This window comes from Equus caballus, chromosome 25 (assembly GCF_041296265.1).
Source record: "Equus caballus isolate H_3958 breed thoroughbred chromosome 25, TB-T2T, whole genome shotgun sequence".
Classification (NCBI taxonomy): domain Eukaryota; kingdom Metazoa; phylum Chordata; class Mammalia; order Perissodactyla; family Equidae; genus Equus; species Equus caballus.
In genome coordinates this window covers 35,087,804-35,105,338 of record NC_091708.1, presented here as the reverse complement: position 1 = coordinate 35,105,338, position 17,535 = coordinate 35,087,804, and the positions used below count along the sequence as shown (strand labels likewise).

Genomic DNA, 17,535 nt, shown 5'->3' with positions numbered 1-17,535 from the left:
ATAGAGCTCCTAAAATTTGGTAAGAAGATGACAAAATCCCCCAAAGGGCAAAGTAATTAAGCAATTTAAGGAAGAGGAGATGCAAAGGCCCCATAAAGATAGGTGAAGTTGCAGAACTGCATCAATAGGAAGAAATGCGCTGATGCCACTGTCCATCATCAGATTGACTGAGATTATAAAGATTAGTAACACACAGTGTTGCTGGGCATGTAGAGAAATCTGTTTCATATATTTTTCGTGGGAGTGCGAATTGTTGAGAAACTAATCTGGCAGCATTTATTAAAATCGTTTATCTACAGGTGAATTCAAGCCCATGAGAAGGAGCAGCTTAACTCTTTACTTTGAATTCATTCTCCAGAGGCTCTCCTTTTGCTTTGAGGTCTAGAAGTTTCTCTTTATTCTTTTTCTCATTATGTACCTCGTTACTTCAATTGAGAACATATTCATCATTCTGGCTATTTACTCTGTCAATTCCATATTCCCAAATATTTCTTCTCGAGCATCTAGAACTTTGTGATATTTGCTACAATGATAGTCATTACCCCCAAGATGCTGGTAAACTTCTTATCAAAGACAAAGACTATTTTCTCTGCTTAGTGTCTGGCCTGGATATATTTCTCCTTGGCCTTTGGGAATGCCAACAGTCACTTCCTGGCAGCCATGGCCTTTGTCTGTAATGTGGCCATATGTGAGTTTTCCATTACGTCACCATCACCAGCCACCACCAGTGCATCCTTCTTCTGGGCTGTCTCTTGCTCCATCTCTCAGATCTATTCCTTCCTGCAATTCCTTCTGGTGACTCAATTTATCTTCTGCACTTCCACTACCATTTATTATTATTTTTTGTTATGTCAATCCAGTGCTGGCATTGTCCTACTCTTCCCTTTGCCATGAAATTGTGGGACTGTGATGACCCCGTTTACTTGCATGATCATCATCTCTTATCTATGAATCCTCATTGCTCTTCTCAACATCTGTTTACCGGTAGGGAAGTGAAAAGCATTCTCCACCTGTGGCTCTCATAGCACAGTTGTAAAATGCTTTATTGGAGTATCACTTCTGTCTATTTCAGGTTACTGTTCAGTTGCACTATTGGGGATGGTGTTTTGACAGTGATCTAAGCCATATTGACCTCCATGTTAAACCCATTTACCTACAGTCTGAGGAATAAAGTCATGGAATCAGGCATGAAGAAACCAATGGGCAGGATGAAACCCCGTTAAGAAAGACTTTCTGCTGGTCCTCAAGAGAATCCTTTGAAATCTCTAGACCCCAAGGCCCTCAGGTGACTGATATTCATAATTAGGTGCTGATGGTTGGTGTAGCCAGCATTTCATTGGTGATGGAGAAATGCTCACTGTTTTAATTAAGCTGATGTGTTGTCACTGCCCCTGAAAGTCTGTTTCCTCCTGCTTTACGGTCTCTATATTGTCTGGTAGGAGCAAGTACTATCTGAGTCTTGTTACTTACACCCAAGTCATAGGTCCACTCCACCATACCACTTTTTTATAGGAAATTGCACCTCTTCTGTTTAATCAAAATTCTGTTGAAGCTCTCCTATTCCTACAAATCTACTCTGACTAGCATCACCCAAATTTGATCATTAGTGATTGTGCATATTAGTGTACATATCTAAATAGCTAGGTAAATGCTTATAATTAAACAATTGGTTGACATGTTTGAATAATGGATATTTGTGTGGGTGTGTTTCTTTGTGTGGGTGTATGCATGTGTATGCATACATGGCTTTTGTCACTTGAATTCTTCATCAGACTGGGAGCTTACCAACAATGGCGATTCTGTTTTAATAATTTCTCTCTTTCCTGACTTCCCCTGGCCTATGTTATGGGCAAAACAGTGATCATCAACATATGATGTCAACCAGCTCTGTTAGCCAATCCACACCACACTCCAATAGACCAGACTGTATGCAGTGGGACCTGAGACCTCTTCTTTTAATCTAGCCTCATGCCATTTCATTTATTCCTCAAATATTACTCATTCCTAACTCTTCCCAAGCTTCCCTACAGATGCATCTGTTTCTTCCACATTTCTTTTAGTTTCCTGGGATAATATTTATTATGTGTAGCTCTATTTGTTGTGGCCTTGGAGTACTGTATTACTGGGTGGAGATTGCCAGCAGGTACATCTGGAAGTTTTCAAACCAGAAGCCATCCAGTTGAGGAGTTAAATGCCAGTCTCCCCATCTTGCATCCAGCCCTAGTCTCTCAAATGATTTTTAAGGAGGTTTCCTTCTTAGTTTTGGGGAAAGCAAACAATCACTCTCCTCTCTTAAAGGTCAGAGTCCTTCTCCCCTCTTGCCTTTCTTCATATCTTGACTGGGGAAGCAGGAGGTGGAGTGATGGTTAGTGGTAGCAGAGCTTGTATTAGGACCTCCTCCAAAACCCTGTTGGTTGGGGGCTGTATTCCAAGTGCCAGAGCATCCTTTAAAATGTACGGATTAGAAACTTCACCCTTGGCTTTGAATCTTAGCTGCCATTCGGGCACAACAGGATTCCTTCCACTGGAAGTCCTGTTACCAAGTGCACTTTGGTCAGCCTACCACAAGGGAATTCCTATGGGCACCTTCAGCCTCATGGCCCCAGCCTCAGGCCATCTCATGACTTGTCTTTCTTTTGAAACTTTGCAAGAGTGCACTGGGGATGAATTGGGGCTCTGGAGACACCCACAGTCCCTTCTGAGCAAAACAACCTTGCCTGAAATTTCCTGCAGAGAGAGAAACCCTACCCAGATACTCATTCTCAGCACTCAGGTTCCCTCTTGTATGACCCAAGGGCTGCCAACACAGAGGTTGACCAACAGCCAATAAGCTAGCTGCTGAGTAGCCAAACTGTTTCCAGAATGATTTACTATTTCCTGAACTTCTTTTTCAGTTTTGGTTGTACTTGATTCCCTCTTTTCTTTTTGGTCTGACCTGGCAGTATATCTGAGGTTCTTATTTTTCTTTGTGTTTTTGAGTAAAATCTTAAAATAGGCCAGTTTTGACAACTTAAAATTGCCTACACAACAGGAAGGGGCTCTCATCTCCTAGCTTCACAACTTCCTCTACAGCCCATTTCAATTCCCTGCTTGGACCCAGGAGGCCTTCGGCTCTCAGACAGAGGGTCTTTGTAGGTATTGCTTCTCATGTGCTTAGTATGGGTCTGTGGATGCTCAATAAATACTGAATGGGCAAATAGGTGGGTGTTTCCCTCAGCTACCAAAGGCAAGAAAAAATGGTCAGTGACTTTGATTTTTTTTTTCAGAATCCAGTTCTGCCCTCCTGAAATAGATGGCCTGATTTAGAAGCCAAACACCAAAGTAGGGGTGTTGCAGAAGATAAGACGGCAGCTGCTGGAGAGGACTAATTACCAATGTTAGAAAGAAAGAGAAAAGCAACTTAGTTACATTCAAGCCAGATCAAGTATAATGTTACTTACTGGAGAGACTGTGTGCTCAGCCTTGAACTCACCTGTGTTAGAAGAAGGCTGGATAAGGAGCTGTCACGGGTTCTTACATTTTAGAATTTGACAGGAAGTTAAGATCCTCTCATATTTCCCACACAATTCATAGGACTGATGGCAGGGGCATCTGCAAAGGTCCTGTGGTCACAGTAATTCTTTACCTACTTGAAACTTCAGTTTAAATCAAGATTCCCTTGTTTTTCTATTCCAATATTGGTTTTTGCACCCCAGTCTTTCACTAGTTGAATTCTGGGCCTTATTTCTGGGCAAGCTAGAGGTTATGATAAAGTTGCAAGTTTTATATTCCCTCAGATGATCCATGAATCAGAGACTTTCAGTTTAGAAAGGTGGTTTTATGGCCAGAATGGGAGCCATGTGGCAAACATATGTTGTATGTTAAAAATTTGAGACATTAAGCACCATTTACTTTTCAGTTATCACTAACAAAATTTCAAAGATGTTGTATTCATTTGCTAAGGTAGCCATAACAAAGTATCACAGGCTGAGTGGCCTGAGCAAGAAAAACTTAATTTCTCACAATTCTGGAGGCTATAAGTTCAAGAGCAAGGTGTTGGCAAGGTTGGTTTCTTTTGAGACCTCTCTCCTTGGCTTGTGGATGACCGTCTTCTCCCTGTGTCTTCACATGGTCTTTTCTGTCTGTGTGTCTGCATCCTAATCTCTTCTTTTTATAAAGACACCAGTGATGTTAGATTGGTGCCCATCCTAATGATCTCATTTTAACATAATTACTTCTTTAAAGACCCTATATCCAAATAAGTTACATTCTGAGATACTAGGGGTTAGTACTTCAACTTATGATTTTTGGGAGGACATAACAGATGTGTTTGTAAACCAACATGTTAGACACCAAATTCTTGGCTTTTAAGAGTCATCACTTGGGATTCACTTCTAAGCAAGGGAAGAGTTGAAAGAGAAATCAAAGTGAAGGAACAAATTTAGATAAAGCTGGAGAGGATTTTGGAAGGTCCCTTAAGCCTGCAAATCTGAGAGTAGATTGGACATGTGCCCTGTTCCCAATGCGAGGGCTGTACTTGTGTGCCTTATGCTCCAGGGATTAGAAAGAGCAGTAGAAAATGGTGGCATTGGATTTATAGATACAAGAGGATTGAACACTGCTGTCAGTTTTTTCCTGGAGGTAATCCAAAGGTTTTCCAAGAGCCTAGAGTGACTCATTCAAGTTAGGAGAGTGAGAGAGACAAAAGTCAGGTTGGTGGGGAGAAGAAAGGAGACTAACGTCAAAGGGATATGGGGAGAACCACCTCATCATGACTAAGAATGATATCTCCATTGGATCATCATTACAGAGCACAAGGAGTAATGAAAGCCAGCTGCCAATCTCAGAAGCAAGCTCTAGTAATCATCCATGGTGACAAATGAATGGAACAAGGTCAGATGTCAGCAACAGATTCCAGCAGAGGACTAAAATATAGACTAGTCTAAAAAAGAGAACTGCTCTGTCTTTGGAGATGTCAGGTGGAGGTTTTGTAATCCCTGAACGTATAGAAACAGAACTCGGAAGGAACAATGACAGCTGTGAGAGGTGGGAAATGAATGCACGGGGCTAAACTATAAATCAAAAGTCACTGAGAAATTATAGGATTGGGTTGAGAAAAGTCAGAATTGAGCTGTGACTAGGTAAACTGAGGGCTCAAAGCCAAAAATAAAATTAAATTATGGAAATGAAGTTATAGAAATAAAATTCCATTTCTGCATGCCCAAGTCTTAAGGCCTATGGTGACTGTGAAAATTCGCTTGTTATATGGACCTGTACTTCTTGCTCCCATGCCCATAGCAGACATTGTAATCAATCTTTATTCATCCTTCTTCATTCAGCCCAGAGGTAGGCACAAGTTTTTCACTACAGCATTGCAAGAAGTTCTTATCAATTGGTCAGAATTGGCATGGAAAGTAAAACTAATTTGCCATACATGTAATAAAGGAATGCATTTGAGCAATATATCCTCACCCAGACTCTGCCTTGCCTTAGATTAGGGATGACTGAGACAGAATTAAAAGGATTTATAGACTCCTCATTTTATCATTGAAAACTTTGAGATCATCCATCTACTCCTTGTCTAAAATACCATGAGAAATTATTTTATTTGACTCAGAAATTTCCATCTATTAAAATACAACACCAGGAAAGAAAGAGACAGAGTCACACTAAACTGCTGCTTTAGTTAACAACACAGTGTAAAGTAATTCATCTGACTGTTCTTCTATGTAATTCATTCTCCAACTAAACTGAGAGCCTCTTTAATATCACACATTCTAAACCAAAAGTTTCTTACTAGTAATTTACATCCATTAATTTTTGACTCTGTCTCCAGTGGCCATAGGAAGCATTTCTGATTACACGGAATAAACTTTATTTAATTCTGAAAAAAAAATGATAGGTAGAAGGACATGGATATACAGGCATCTCTGGAGAGACAAGCATACCAACAAGGAGTCAGGTGATGAATGAGCACATGAAAGGAGGGAAGAGACGAGACCAAAACATGTAAAGAGGCATAGAGCTCACTTACTAATAGTCAGTTAGGTGACTGATATCAGTTGTTGAGAACCTAATGGCTCCAGAGCCCAGGATATCCAGCTGTTGGGAGAATTTAAAAAAGAGACGTAGTTTTATCATGGCATGATTGGGGAACATAGACTCTGCAGGGGAAGCTCGTGGTCTGATGGGAATTGACAAATATGAACACACACATGCACATTGCAAAAAATTTTGTAACAGTTTCAAATAGAGTGGCTGTGTATGCATAAACATCTTTGCATATACATAGATTTCTATACAGAAGAGCACAAAAATTGTTTGGTAATTCAAGTGACCAAACTTGGCTGAATTTATAAATAGAAGGAAATAGAAGAGGTTCCAAATAAATGTGGAAGGTGTAAGGGAATATGATTTTCTGGAATGCAGAGATATTATGGAGTGAGTCTACAATTTCAGAATATGTACAAAGACAGGAATAGAACTTCTAACATGGCGTGACAAAGACCACAGGGTGGAAAACTACAGGGTTCAGCAATAATTGATGAAAGAGTATTTCTTCACAAAAAACTAGCCCCAGGTGCTGGTGTGTGTGTGCACATGTGCACACACACCCACACTTTGCAATCAGGGTTCACAGAATTTGTTGGCTTTTGCAGTAGAAAGCCTATCCATTTGAGGCTTAATTCTGCTCATCAATTTCTCTAAGCCCTGTTTCATGTCTTTGTTTCTTAAGCTGTAGATAAATGGGTTCAACATTGGTGTCAGTATGGTGTAGGTAATTGTTGCTATTTGTTTCTTGACAGTATAGCTCGATAATGGCTGGAGATAGACATAGCTAATACTCCCATAAAACAGAGTCACCAGCGTGAGGTGGGAGCTGCAGGTGGAGAAGGCTTTGCGTTTTCCACTAGCTGAGGGAATGTTGAGGACAGCAATAAGGATTCTCAGGTAAGAGATGATAATGCAGACAAATGGGGCCATCACAGAGGCCAGCCCTTCTGTCATGGCCACAACTTCATTGACAGAGGTCGAAGAGCAGGCCAGTTTCAGAAGAGGGTTGACATCACAAAAAAAGTGATGGATTACATTTGATGCACAAAAGGTGAGTTGATTCACCAGGAGGACATGTAAGAGGGAGTAGAGGTAGGAGAAAGCTATAGAGAAGGCCAGTAGCAACATACAGCATCTGTGGTTCATAATAGTGACGTAGTGGAAAGGCTTACAAATGGCTACATAGCGGTCAATGGCCATAGCTGCCAGGAGATAACTGTCTATGTTTCCAAAGACCAGGAAGAAATACATCTGTGCCAGACATTCAGCATAGGAAATAGTCTTTGTCTCTGACAAGAAGTTCACTAACATCTTAGGGACTATGACTGTTGTGTAGCAAATATCAGCAAAGGACAAGATGCTCAGGAAGAAATACATGGGGTTTTGGAGTTGAGGATCAGAGCGGATAGCCAAGATGATGAGCAGATTTCCCATCAAGGTGACAAGGTACATGATAAGAAAGAGGGCAAAGAGTGGCTTCTGGTCCTCAAGGCGAGAGGAGAGTCCCAGGAGGATGAATTCAGAGAATCTTGTCAGATTGGACATTCCCATGGACTTGTATGCACCTACAGATAAACAATGCTGTCAATTAAAAGCTCTTAAGTCATCTAGGTCATGCCTCTTTCCATCTTGTTCTTACACTGAGCAATTATTAATATAATCAGCATTTACTCTGATGTTTTCCTTCCTGAATATGGAAAAATCAAAGCCAAAAGTGTGTTTTCTCGTTCTTTTTAAGTATTCAAGAAAGAAATCTATAGAAACAGATGTAAGGAAAGAGAAAGAGAGACTAGATGGAGAGCTTGATTTGTTTTTCTTCCTTCCTACTCTGTGACTGATAATCACAGGAACCACAGATGCAGTCTATGAATCAGGTTCAGGTCAGCTTCTGATTAAGGATTATCAATTGCTAACCCCCATCATGAGATAGTTATCTCATCTAGCTTGTGACTGATAAATAACCATCTTTTAAAATCAAGATGCATCTTTCCACATCATTTACAATGGAAGCAAGAAAATCATTTAAAGAACATTGGGTTGAGTGTAAATGGTTATAGGGAAAAAAAGATGGCGGAGGGGAAAGTGAGAGAGAGGGAATGAACTTATGTGAGAAAATTCTCTACCAAATTTCCTTGCTCTTTGGCTGATAATTCATATCCTGAGCTCAGAGGAATGTGACTTACAAGTAGACTAGAGTAAAGGAAGAGTCAACTTTATAACATAGATATAAAAAATCAATGTGTAGCATGAAGATAAGTTAGCTCTCTTATTTAGTGTCCAGTGATTATCTTTCTGAGATCAGATATTCACACCTTCTCACTAGGCATTCTCAATGCTGATTTCTTACCTGGAAATGACATTGAAGTCTTGCCTCATGTATTCATTTCATTCCCCTCATTTATGCTCTGTGGAATGATTAGTCAAGAAGAAGACAAAATTGTGCCAAAAAACAGCATACAGAAAAGGTATCCAATTGTAGAAAATCTCCTGATGCTTCTTGAGTTGAATGCCCCCTTCCTTGTATTCTTGCTGTCCTTAAGAAGCTGTAGATAATCACAGCCCCTCCTTTCCTCATGGGGATATCTTCAGATACTGTGTCACTAAGTCCCTGGTGTTTGGTGGGGGAGAGAGTAAGAAAACAAACCTCCATTAATTTTGTGCAGGATTGTCTCCAAGGATCCACGGGAATTACAAGCGTTCTCCCTTGCAGGTGGCCTTCCATCCCTCTCCTGGAACCTCTAGGTATAGTGCAACATCTGCTTAGCCTGGGGTAGGTGTCTAAGATGGACAATAATTTTCTGTCCCTGGCTTTTCCAACCACTCTGAGGGCTCACCTGGGAGATGTCCCATGTAACACTGAGGACAGAGTACCAGGCAGAGACATCTAGGTCCAATCCAGGTCCTCCTTGAACCTATAAAGCTTCGATATGGCTTCCCCCTTAGTGCCTCGATTTTTTGAAAGAACAGCCACCTCAGAGCACCCCAGCATCCTGGGTACCTTCTGCTCTACCCCTCCTAAGTTTAGATACATCTGCTAGTTTACTAGCTGTGGCCTTGTGACTCTGTCCTGTAACAAAAGAGAGTGGCATAATCTTTGAACCCAACCTTAGGTCACCCTTCCCTTATTAGCCAAGCCTCAGATCTTCAGCTCAGATATTTGATTGCCATTCCTTGCTACCACCACTAGGGAAGGCCGCCAGCTTCAGATCTTTTCCTCTTAATTTGTGAAAGCACACAGAATCCATGTATCAGGGTCCCAACATGTCCTGCCAAATACATATTGCCCATTGCCTGTTACTTATTGATTTCTGATCACATCTTACAATTCAACCACCTCACTTTCTTATATTTCTCTCTTCACTTGGATCTCCAGGCTCAAACGCAGCCTCCTACAGGAATCATTCCTCCATCACCTGATCAGAATGAAGCATCTGTCTTCTCTGCTCCCTTAGTACATGGATTTCCATTAAATACAAATTACATTCATTGTCACATAATTTTTAACTTAAAGAAAGGCAACTAACATTTATGTGCTCAGTGACTTATAAGCTTTTCTCATGTAAATTACACAACAACCTCATAATGTGTACTTACTGTCTTCATTTTATAGTGACTCACAAGAATAAGGTAACTGGCAAAACATAACTTGAACCAAGGGCCGTTTGAAGCCAAACCATGTGTAGTTGTCTCTCAGTATCCATGGGGGTTTGCTTCCAGGACCCCTGTGGATACCAAAATCCACGCATGCTCAAGTCCCCTGTATAAAATGGTGTAATATTTACATATAACCAACACACATCCTCCCATATACCTGAAATAATCTCTAGATTACTTATAATACCTAATACAATGTTAATCGTACGTAAACAGTTGTTAGACTGTATTGTTTAGGGAATAATGACAAGAAAAAAGTCTGTGCATGTTCACACAGATGCAAGAACTGTAGGACTTTTGATGTGCAGTGTGGAACCTGGGGATGGAGGGCTGACTGTAGTTGAACCACTACACTAAAAGGTGTTCCTGTTTTGGTCTGCCCAAATTAACAGTTTTAAGTTAAAAAACAGCTTTCAAATGGCTAATGGACCCAAAATTTCACCTTATTTTTTTTTATTTTCCATATTACGATTAAAAGCATAGGCTTTTAGCATAAGGACTACTTTCCTTTGGAGCCATGATTCAAATCCAAGCCTGATTCCAGACACTGTGTGCTATATTGTCCATAATCTAGCTACCATATTTTATCGATTCTAAGAGTCACTTTTTTGCACATTTTAGCATCTCTTATTTTAGGAGACATTTAAATCTATGGCATGTCTCAAATAATTGGCTGCATTTTTTCTCAATATTGCATTAAAATAACGCTCTGTACAATTGATGGCATTTTAGATTCAATTAAATTCAATAATTTGGAGTTAAGGAAGTCAAGAATAATGTTCAGTTCATCTGTGTTTGCCCCAATCAGTCTATAAGTATTTCTTATGTGTTTACCATGAACTATATACTCACTGGGGTATATAGCACTGAGGAAAAGAGACATAATTTTCCCCTTTAGATCTTATAGACTGGGATCCCACAGTACTTACCACACAGCCTTACTGCAGAGGGTGCTCAATAAATGTTTATGAAATTGACCTAAGCTAACAGCCTAAGCAATATATTTTCAAACGTTAGAAGACACTAACTCTCATTTCCTTAGCTCTTTGCTTCTACAGTTATTTAATCTATTTCTTATTCAGTTTTTTCCTACCTTGAAATGTCAATACTTACTTTTATGATACTGGAATATATCAAAAAAATAAAGTGTTCATTTTAATTATCCTATTGTGTCAAAGAGGATACCTACTAAACAATAAGTACCAGCTTATTGTGATTAGCCCTCATTCTGCTGCTCACTGTTTCTTCCGAGAACTTTACCATAACTAGAAGGTAGGTTAATTCTAAAGAAAATATTTTGCTATTCTAGAGAAGAAGAAACTGACTAAAATGGAGAAAATAGGTTTAACTTTCATCAAAATAGTGTACCTTTTTCTAATTACTGTTGTCACCTAATACTTCTAAATACTGGAACATTGGTATTAATTAAAACTGGATTGTAATAAATATAAGATGTTAACAGTAATTCCCAGAGTAACCACTAAGAAGATAGGAACTGAGAAAGGAATCAAACCGGAATGCTAGAAAAAAATCAATTTAACAAAAAAGAAGGAAGTAATGGAGGAATTGAGGAATAAAAAAGGATGCAAGACATACAGAAAACAGGTAGTAAAGTGATAGAAGTAATTTCTTCTTTAGTAGTAATTACCTTAAATGTATATGGGTTAAATTCTTCAATTAAAAGACAAAGTTTGGCAGAATGGATTAAAAAAAAAGAAACGTGATCCAACCATATACTGTCTACAAGACTCACCTTAGATCCAAAGACATAAATAAAAATGAGAGACGGAGAAAGATATTCAATGAAAATAGTAACCAAAGGAGAACTGAGGTGGCTATGCTAATATCAGACAAAATAGACTTTAAGTGAAAAGATTGTTGCAAGAGATAAGGAAGAGTGGGGAAAAAAGGGTGTAAAAATTCTTAATGATTGCAATTTGACCAGTCATATTAAGATAAAATACAAAATCAGAGAGAAAAATGTGGAAATATACTAATTGAATGCTGCCTTTTGAGGATGAAAAGATAAAATCAGAAGAATTTTTCTGTAAAGAGATAATCAACTCTAATCTAAGGGAGATTATGAAGCTTATCATTTGAAACTAGAAAAACTTTTTTCAGATGTTGGTCTGTAAAATATCTCAGTTTATGAAAAGAAAAAAATAAAAAGACTTAAAGGTCTTTTGCTCAGCACTTAATCACGTTAAAATGAGCATCCCAATGTAAATTAAGCTTAAATATACTTCTCACAAACTCGGGTTTGCTCTTATGCATTTTCCTTCAGTTAATGTTAGTGATAAGACTCTCTTCCTCTCAAATTGTTTTTTTATCAGTCACCTAAAGCGAAAATTAGTTTTAGATAGTTGTAGAAAGTCATCAAACATGGCTAGGAAAGGAGATAATGATTGTTTATAAAATGCATTTTTTTTTTGTTGATTGTTGACTATATAACTAAACTCAAGATGAAGTCTTTGGTTTAAGATGTTTTTTCTACTTTTCTGGGTCTTTTGTTTCCCAGAAATTATAAACGAACAGAGCAGCTCTTGGTTTAGGGTTAGGATCACAATAGCATCCCTTCTGATGAAGTTAAAAAAGACTTGGAATTAAATGACTCTGTTTCTAAACCTAAACATAACTTGGAGCTTTAATTATGGTCCAACAACTTGCATTTTCCTTTCCCTGGTCTTCTGCAGAGGTCGTAAGTTTGGAGGCAGCATATCTGTCTTTGAATCCCTGCCCCATGGGTCACAAGCTGAGTGACCTTAGGCCTGTCACTTTTCTTAATGGAGCCTCACTACATTCATCTATAAAATAGGAGTAATAAAGTCTATCTCGTTGGGTTGTGAACATTAAATAAGATTATATGGTAAAAGTGAAGTATTGCTGATTTAGACTCCCCCAAAGTGTTCCTCAATTCTTCTCAAAATGTTTATCACACTTGTAATCACTTCTTCTGTATCAGCTTTTCCAGAAGACCCATTGGGAAGGAACACATTTTATTTCATTTATTGTTGTTGGGTCACCAGTGTCTAGGAAAGTGACTGGAATCTAGCAGATGCCCAATGATTTTTTGGAATATGTACCTATTATGACCTAACAATATTGAAATTACAAGATAGCATCAGGATACAGTTAAAACAGGAGAGAAATCACAACATATATGACTTTGTCGACTAAGCAGAGAGAAACGCAATATTGAGTGTCTTAAGGGAACAAAGAAAAGAGTCTAAGGATGACGATGATGATGAAAACAACAGTAAGTAACACTGATTAGTAATTACTATGTGTCAGGTACTTGAGGTGGGTATTGTTGTGCACTTCCAGATCCCTTTTAGGAAGGAAGGGTTTATTGCCCCAGTTGTGGGGAGGCTGCTGGGAGACAGTCATCTGCTGTAAGTTCCCTTTAGGGTTTGCCTCAGCTGGAGAAAGCTGTCTAGTCCAAGATCATGCACTCTGTCTGGAGCAGCCTGCAGGCAATGACTGATTGAAGCGGAGGTATAAAGATCTGGCCCTCTTACCCCAACTTGTGACAGCTCTGGAGGTCATCCCAATTTCAGAATTGTCAACTGATGCTTCCTTGGAGATTGCATTGTAGCTCAACCCAATCCTGCGGTCCTTTCTTTTCCTTCCTGAAATGTTGATCACAAGAACATTCGCCAATAAACCTCCTGCACTCAAATCTCCAGCTCAGAGTTTGCCTCTTGGAGTATCTGAGCTGCAACAGTACTTGTCAATTTTCCCCCCAGCTTTATTGAAATATAATTGACAATATTGTGTAAATTTAAGATGTAGGGTGTGATGACTTGATATATGTATATATTGTGAAATGATTACCACAATAAGGGTAATTAAGACATCCATCACATAGTTATGGTTTTTTTTGTTATAAAAACACTGAAGATCTACTATCTTAGCAAATTTCAAGCATATGATATAGTATTGTTAACTATCACGACCATGCTGTACGTTGGATTCCCAGATCTTATATATATATATATATATATATAAGATTTATATAAATATGAAATATTTAAATATAAATATAAATATAAAGTATATATATAAAATTTACATAAATGTGATATATCTATATCACATTTTCTTTAACCATTCATTCATTGACAGACACTTAGGTTGTTTCCACATCTTGGCTATTGTGAATAATGCTGCATTGAGGTTTTATTATATCACTGTAGCTGGCACACAAGCACTAGCTCACTTTCTCTTTTTCCATAGCAGATCACTGAGGTGGGTTGATATTTCCTTCATTCTTGCCAGCCCATCAATATTAAGCAGAAAAGCCTCCTACAACAATGATCCATGGCAAAATTGTTATGTTTGAAAAACTAAACAAAGTTTACAAATTAGATATAAAGAAAACTACAACATCCAGGAAATTTCAACTAAACAATATTAAGGAAATGAGATGGATCATGTTTTATTGAAACGAAATTCTCAGTATTGGGTGTAATAGAGAAAGATTTAGACTCAGATCTGGTTATACTTTGAATCTGTTTTTATATTTATGTGCAGACTGGACATTTACAGAAGTAGGTACAACTGACATTAATAATATCAAGGGTGTGTTTAGTAGCTCAGGAAAATCAGACATCTTACTGAGCCCAAATTGCCAATGAGCAATCTTCAAACACCAAAATTATTAAAATGTCACTTTATAACTCTTTAAGCTATCTTATTCACTTGCAAAAAAATTCAGTATTTTGACTTTGTTTAGATAGCTTAAATTAATATCTAGAGAGCTAAAGAGATCTAATTAATAATAGTAGTAATAACAATAAACAAAAATTAACCATTTATTGAGTCATTTTTCCGTGATTGCTAGGCAGTCAGTGTTCTGACTGCGTTAGAAAACATTGTGTTATTTGTTTTCTCACAGTCCTCATAGTATCTCATTATCTTTCTGCAGCAATCAACCTTAGGAGCACGGGTGTACTCTTGTGTCTTAGAGGCGCTATGATGACCTTTCTAATATAAAATAATGAAGCCACTGTGACCACATGGCTGTTGTCCTAGACTGGTGAGTGGGAAAATCCTTGGGCTTAAGTACTTTCCTTCTCGAAAGGTGACAGGTAAACATAAGTACGGTAGGCAGAATTCTAAAGTGGTCCCAAACATCCATATCGTCTAGTATATATGCCCTGCATATTTTTTGTTTGTTTGTTTTGATTATTGTCTTTTTTATTAAGATTATGATAGTTAACAACCTTGTGAAATTACAGTTGTACATCATTATTAGTCATGTTATAGGTACACCACTTCACCCCTAGTGCCCTCCCCCACCCCCTCTTTCCCCTGGTAACCACTAATCAGTTCTCTTTATCTATATGTTAACTACCACCTATGAGTGGAGTCATACAGAGTTTGTCTTTGTCTGGCTTATTTCACTCAACATAATACCCTCAAGGTCTATCCTTGTTGTTGTGAATGGGACGGCTTTGTCCTTTTTTATGGCAGAGTAATATTCCATTGTATATATATACCATATCTTCTTTATCCAATCATCAGTTGCTGGGCACTTAGGTTGGTTCCATGACTTGGCTATTGTGAATAATGCTACGATGAACATAGGGGTGCATGGGACTTTTGGAATTGCTGATTTCAGGTTCTTAGGATAGATACCCAGTAGTGGGATGGCTGGGTCATAAGGTATTTCTATTTTTAACTTTTTGAGGAATCTCCATACTGTTTTCCATAGTGGCTGCACCAGTTTGCATTTCCACCAACAGTATATGAGGGTTCCTTTTTCTCCACAGCCTCTCCAACATTTGTCACTCTTGGTTTTGGATATTTTTGCCATTCTAACAGGTGTAAGGTGATACCTTAGTGTAGTTTTGATTTGCATTTCCCTGATGATTAGTGATGATGAGCATCTTTTCATGTGTCTATTGGCCATCTGTATATCTTCTTTGGAGAAATGTCTGTTCATGTCCCCTGCCCGTTTTGTGATTGGGTTGTTTGATTTTTTGTTGTTGAGTTGTGTGAGTTCTTTATATATTATGGAGATTAACCCTTTGTTGGATAAATAACTTGTAAATATTTTTTTCCCAATTACTGGGCTGTTTTTTTGCTTCAATCCTGTTTTCCCTTGCCTTGAAGAAGCTCTTTAGTCTGATGAAGTCCCATTTGTTTATTCTTTCTATTGTTTCCCTCATCTGAGGGGTTATGGTGTCCGAAAAGATTCTTTTGAAGCTGATGTCAAAGAGTGTACTGCCTATATTCTCTTCTAGAAGACTTATTGTTTCAGGCCTAATCTTTAGGTCTTTGATCCATTTTGAGTTTATTTTAGTGAATGGTGAAAAAGAATGGTCGATTTTCAATCTTTTACATGTGGCTGTCCAGTTTTCCCAGCACCATTTGTTGAAGAGACTTTCTTTTCTCCATTGTAGGCCCTCAGCTCCTTTGTCAAAGATTAGCTGTTCATAGATGTGTGGTTTTATTTCTGGGTTTTCAATTCTGTTCTATTGATCTGTGCACCTGTTTTTGTACCAGTACCATGCTGTTTTGATTACTGTAGCTTTGTAGTATGTTTTGAAGTCAGGGATTGTGATGCCTCCAGCTTTGTTCTTCTTTCTCAGGATTGCTTTAGCAATTTGGGGTCTTTTGTTGCCCCATATGAATTTTAGGATTCTTTGTTCAATTTCTGTAAAGAATGTCATTGGGATTCTGATTGGGATGGCGTTGAATCTGTAGATTGCTTTAGGTAGTATGGACATTTTAACTATGTTTATTCTTCCAATCCATGTGCATGTCATGTCTTTCCATCTCTTTATGTCGTCATCGATTTCTTTCAAGAAAGTCTTGTAGTTTTCGTTGTATAGGTCTTTCACTTCCTTGGTTAAATTTATCTCACGGTATTTTATTCTTTTTGTTGCGATTATGAATGGGATTGAGTTCTTGAGATCTTTTTCTGTTAGTTCATTGTTAGCATATAGAAATGCTACTGATTTCTGTATGTTGATTTTATACCCTGCAACTTTGCTGTAGCTGTTGATTGTTTCTAATAGTTTTTCTATGGATTCTTTGGGGTTTTCTATATATAAGATCATGTCGTCTGCAAACAGTGAGAGTTTTACTTCTTCATTGCCTATTTGGATTCCTTTTATTTCTTTTTCCTGCCAAATTGCTCTGGCCAACACCTCCAGTACTATGTTGAATAAGAGTGGTGAAAGTGGGCACCCTTGTCTTGTTCCTGTTCTGAGAGGGATGGGTTTCAGTTTTTGTCTGTTGAGTATGGTGTTGGCTGTGGGTTTGTCATATATGGCCTTTATTATGTTGAGGTACTTTCCTTCTATACCTATTTTATTGAGGGTTTTTATCATAAATGAATGTTGGATCTTGTCGAATGCTTTCTCTGCATCTATTGAGATGATCATGTGGTTTTTGTTTCTCATTTTGTTAATGTAGTGAATCACACTGATTGACTTGCGGATGTTGAACCATCCCTGTGTCCCTGGTATAAATCCCACTTGATCATGGTGTATAATCTTTTTGATGTATTGCTGTATTCGGTTTGCCAAATTTTGTTGAGGATTTTTGCATCTATGTTCGTCAGTGATATTGGCCTGTAGTTTTCCTTCTTTGTGTTGTCCTTGTCAGGTTTGGGGATCAGGGTGATGTTGGCTTCATAGAATGTATTAGGGAGTGCTCCATCTTCCTCAATTTTCTGGAATAGTTTGAGAAGGATAGGTATTAAATCTTCTTTGAATGTTTGGTAGAATTCTCCAGAGAAGCCGTCTGGTCCTGGACTCTTATTTTTGGGGAGGTTTTTGATTGCTGTTTCTATTTCTTTACTTGTGATTGGTCTATTCAGATTCTCTATTTCTTCCT

At 38.3% G+C, this 17,535-nt stretch overlaps 1 protein-coding gene and 1 pseudogene across 1 annotated transcript; both read right to left on the bottom strand.

Moving 5' to 3' along the window:
- OR1AR1P (olfactory receptor family 1 subfamily AR member 1, pseudogene) lies at positions 341 to 1,221 on the bottom strand (annotated as a pseudogene).
- OR1L12 (olfactory receptor family 1 subfamily L member 12) lies at positions 6,607 to 7,602 on the bottom strand. Its single transcript, XM_023629586.2, has one exon. It carries the CDS (start codon positions 7,582 to 7,584, stop codon positions 6,607 to 6,609), a length of 978 nt encoding a protein of 325 aa, XP_023485354.2. The 5' UTR covers positions 7,585 to 7,602.
- Between the last annotated feature and the right edge of the window lie 9,933 nt (positions 7,603 to 17,535).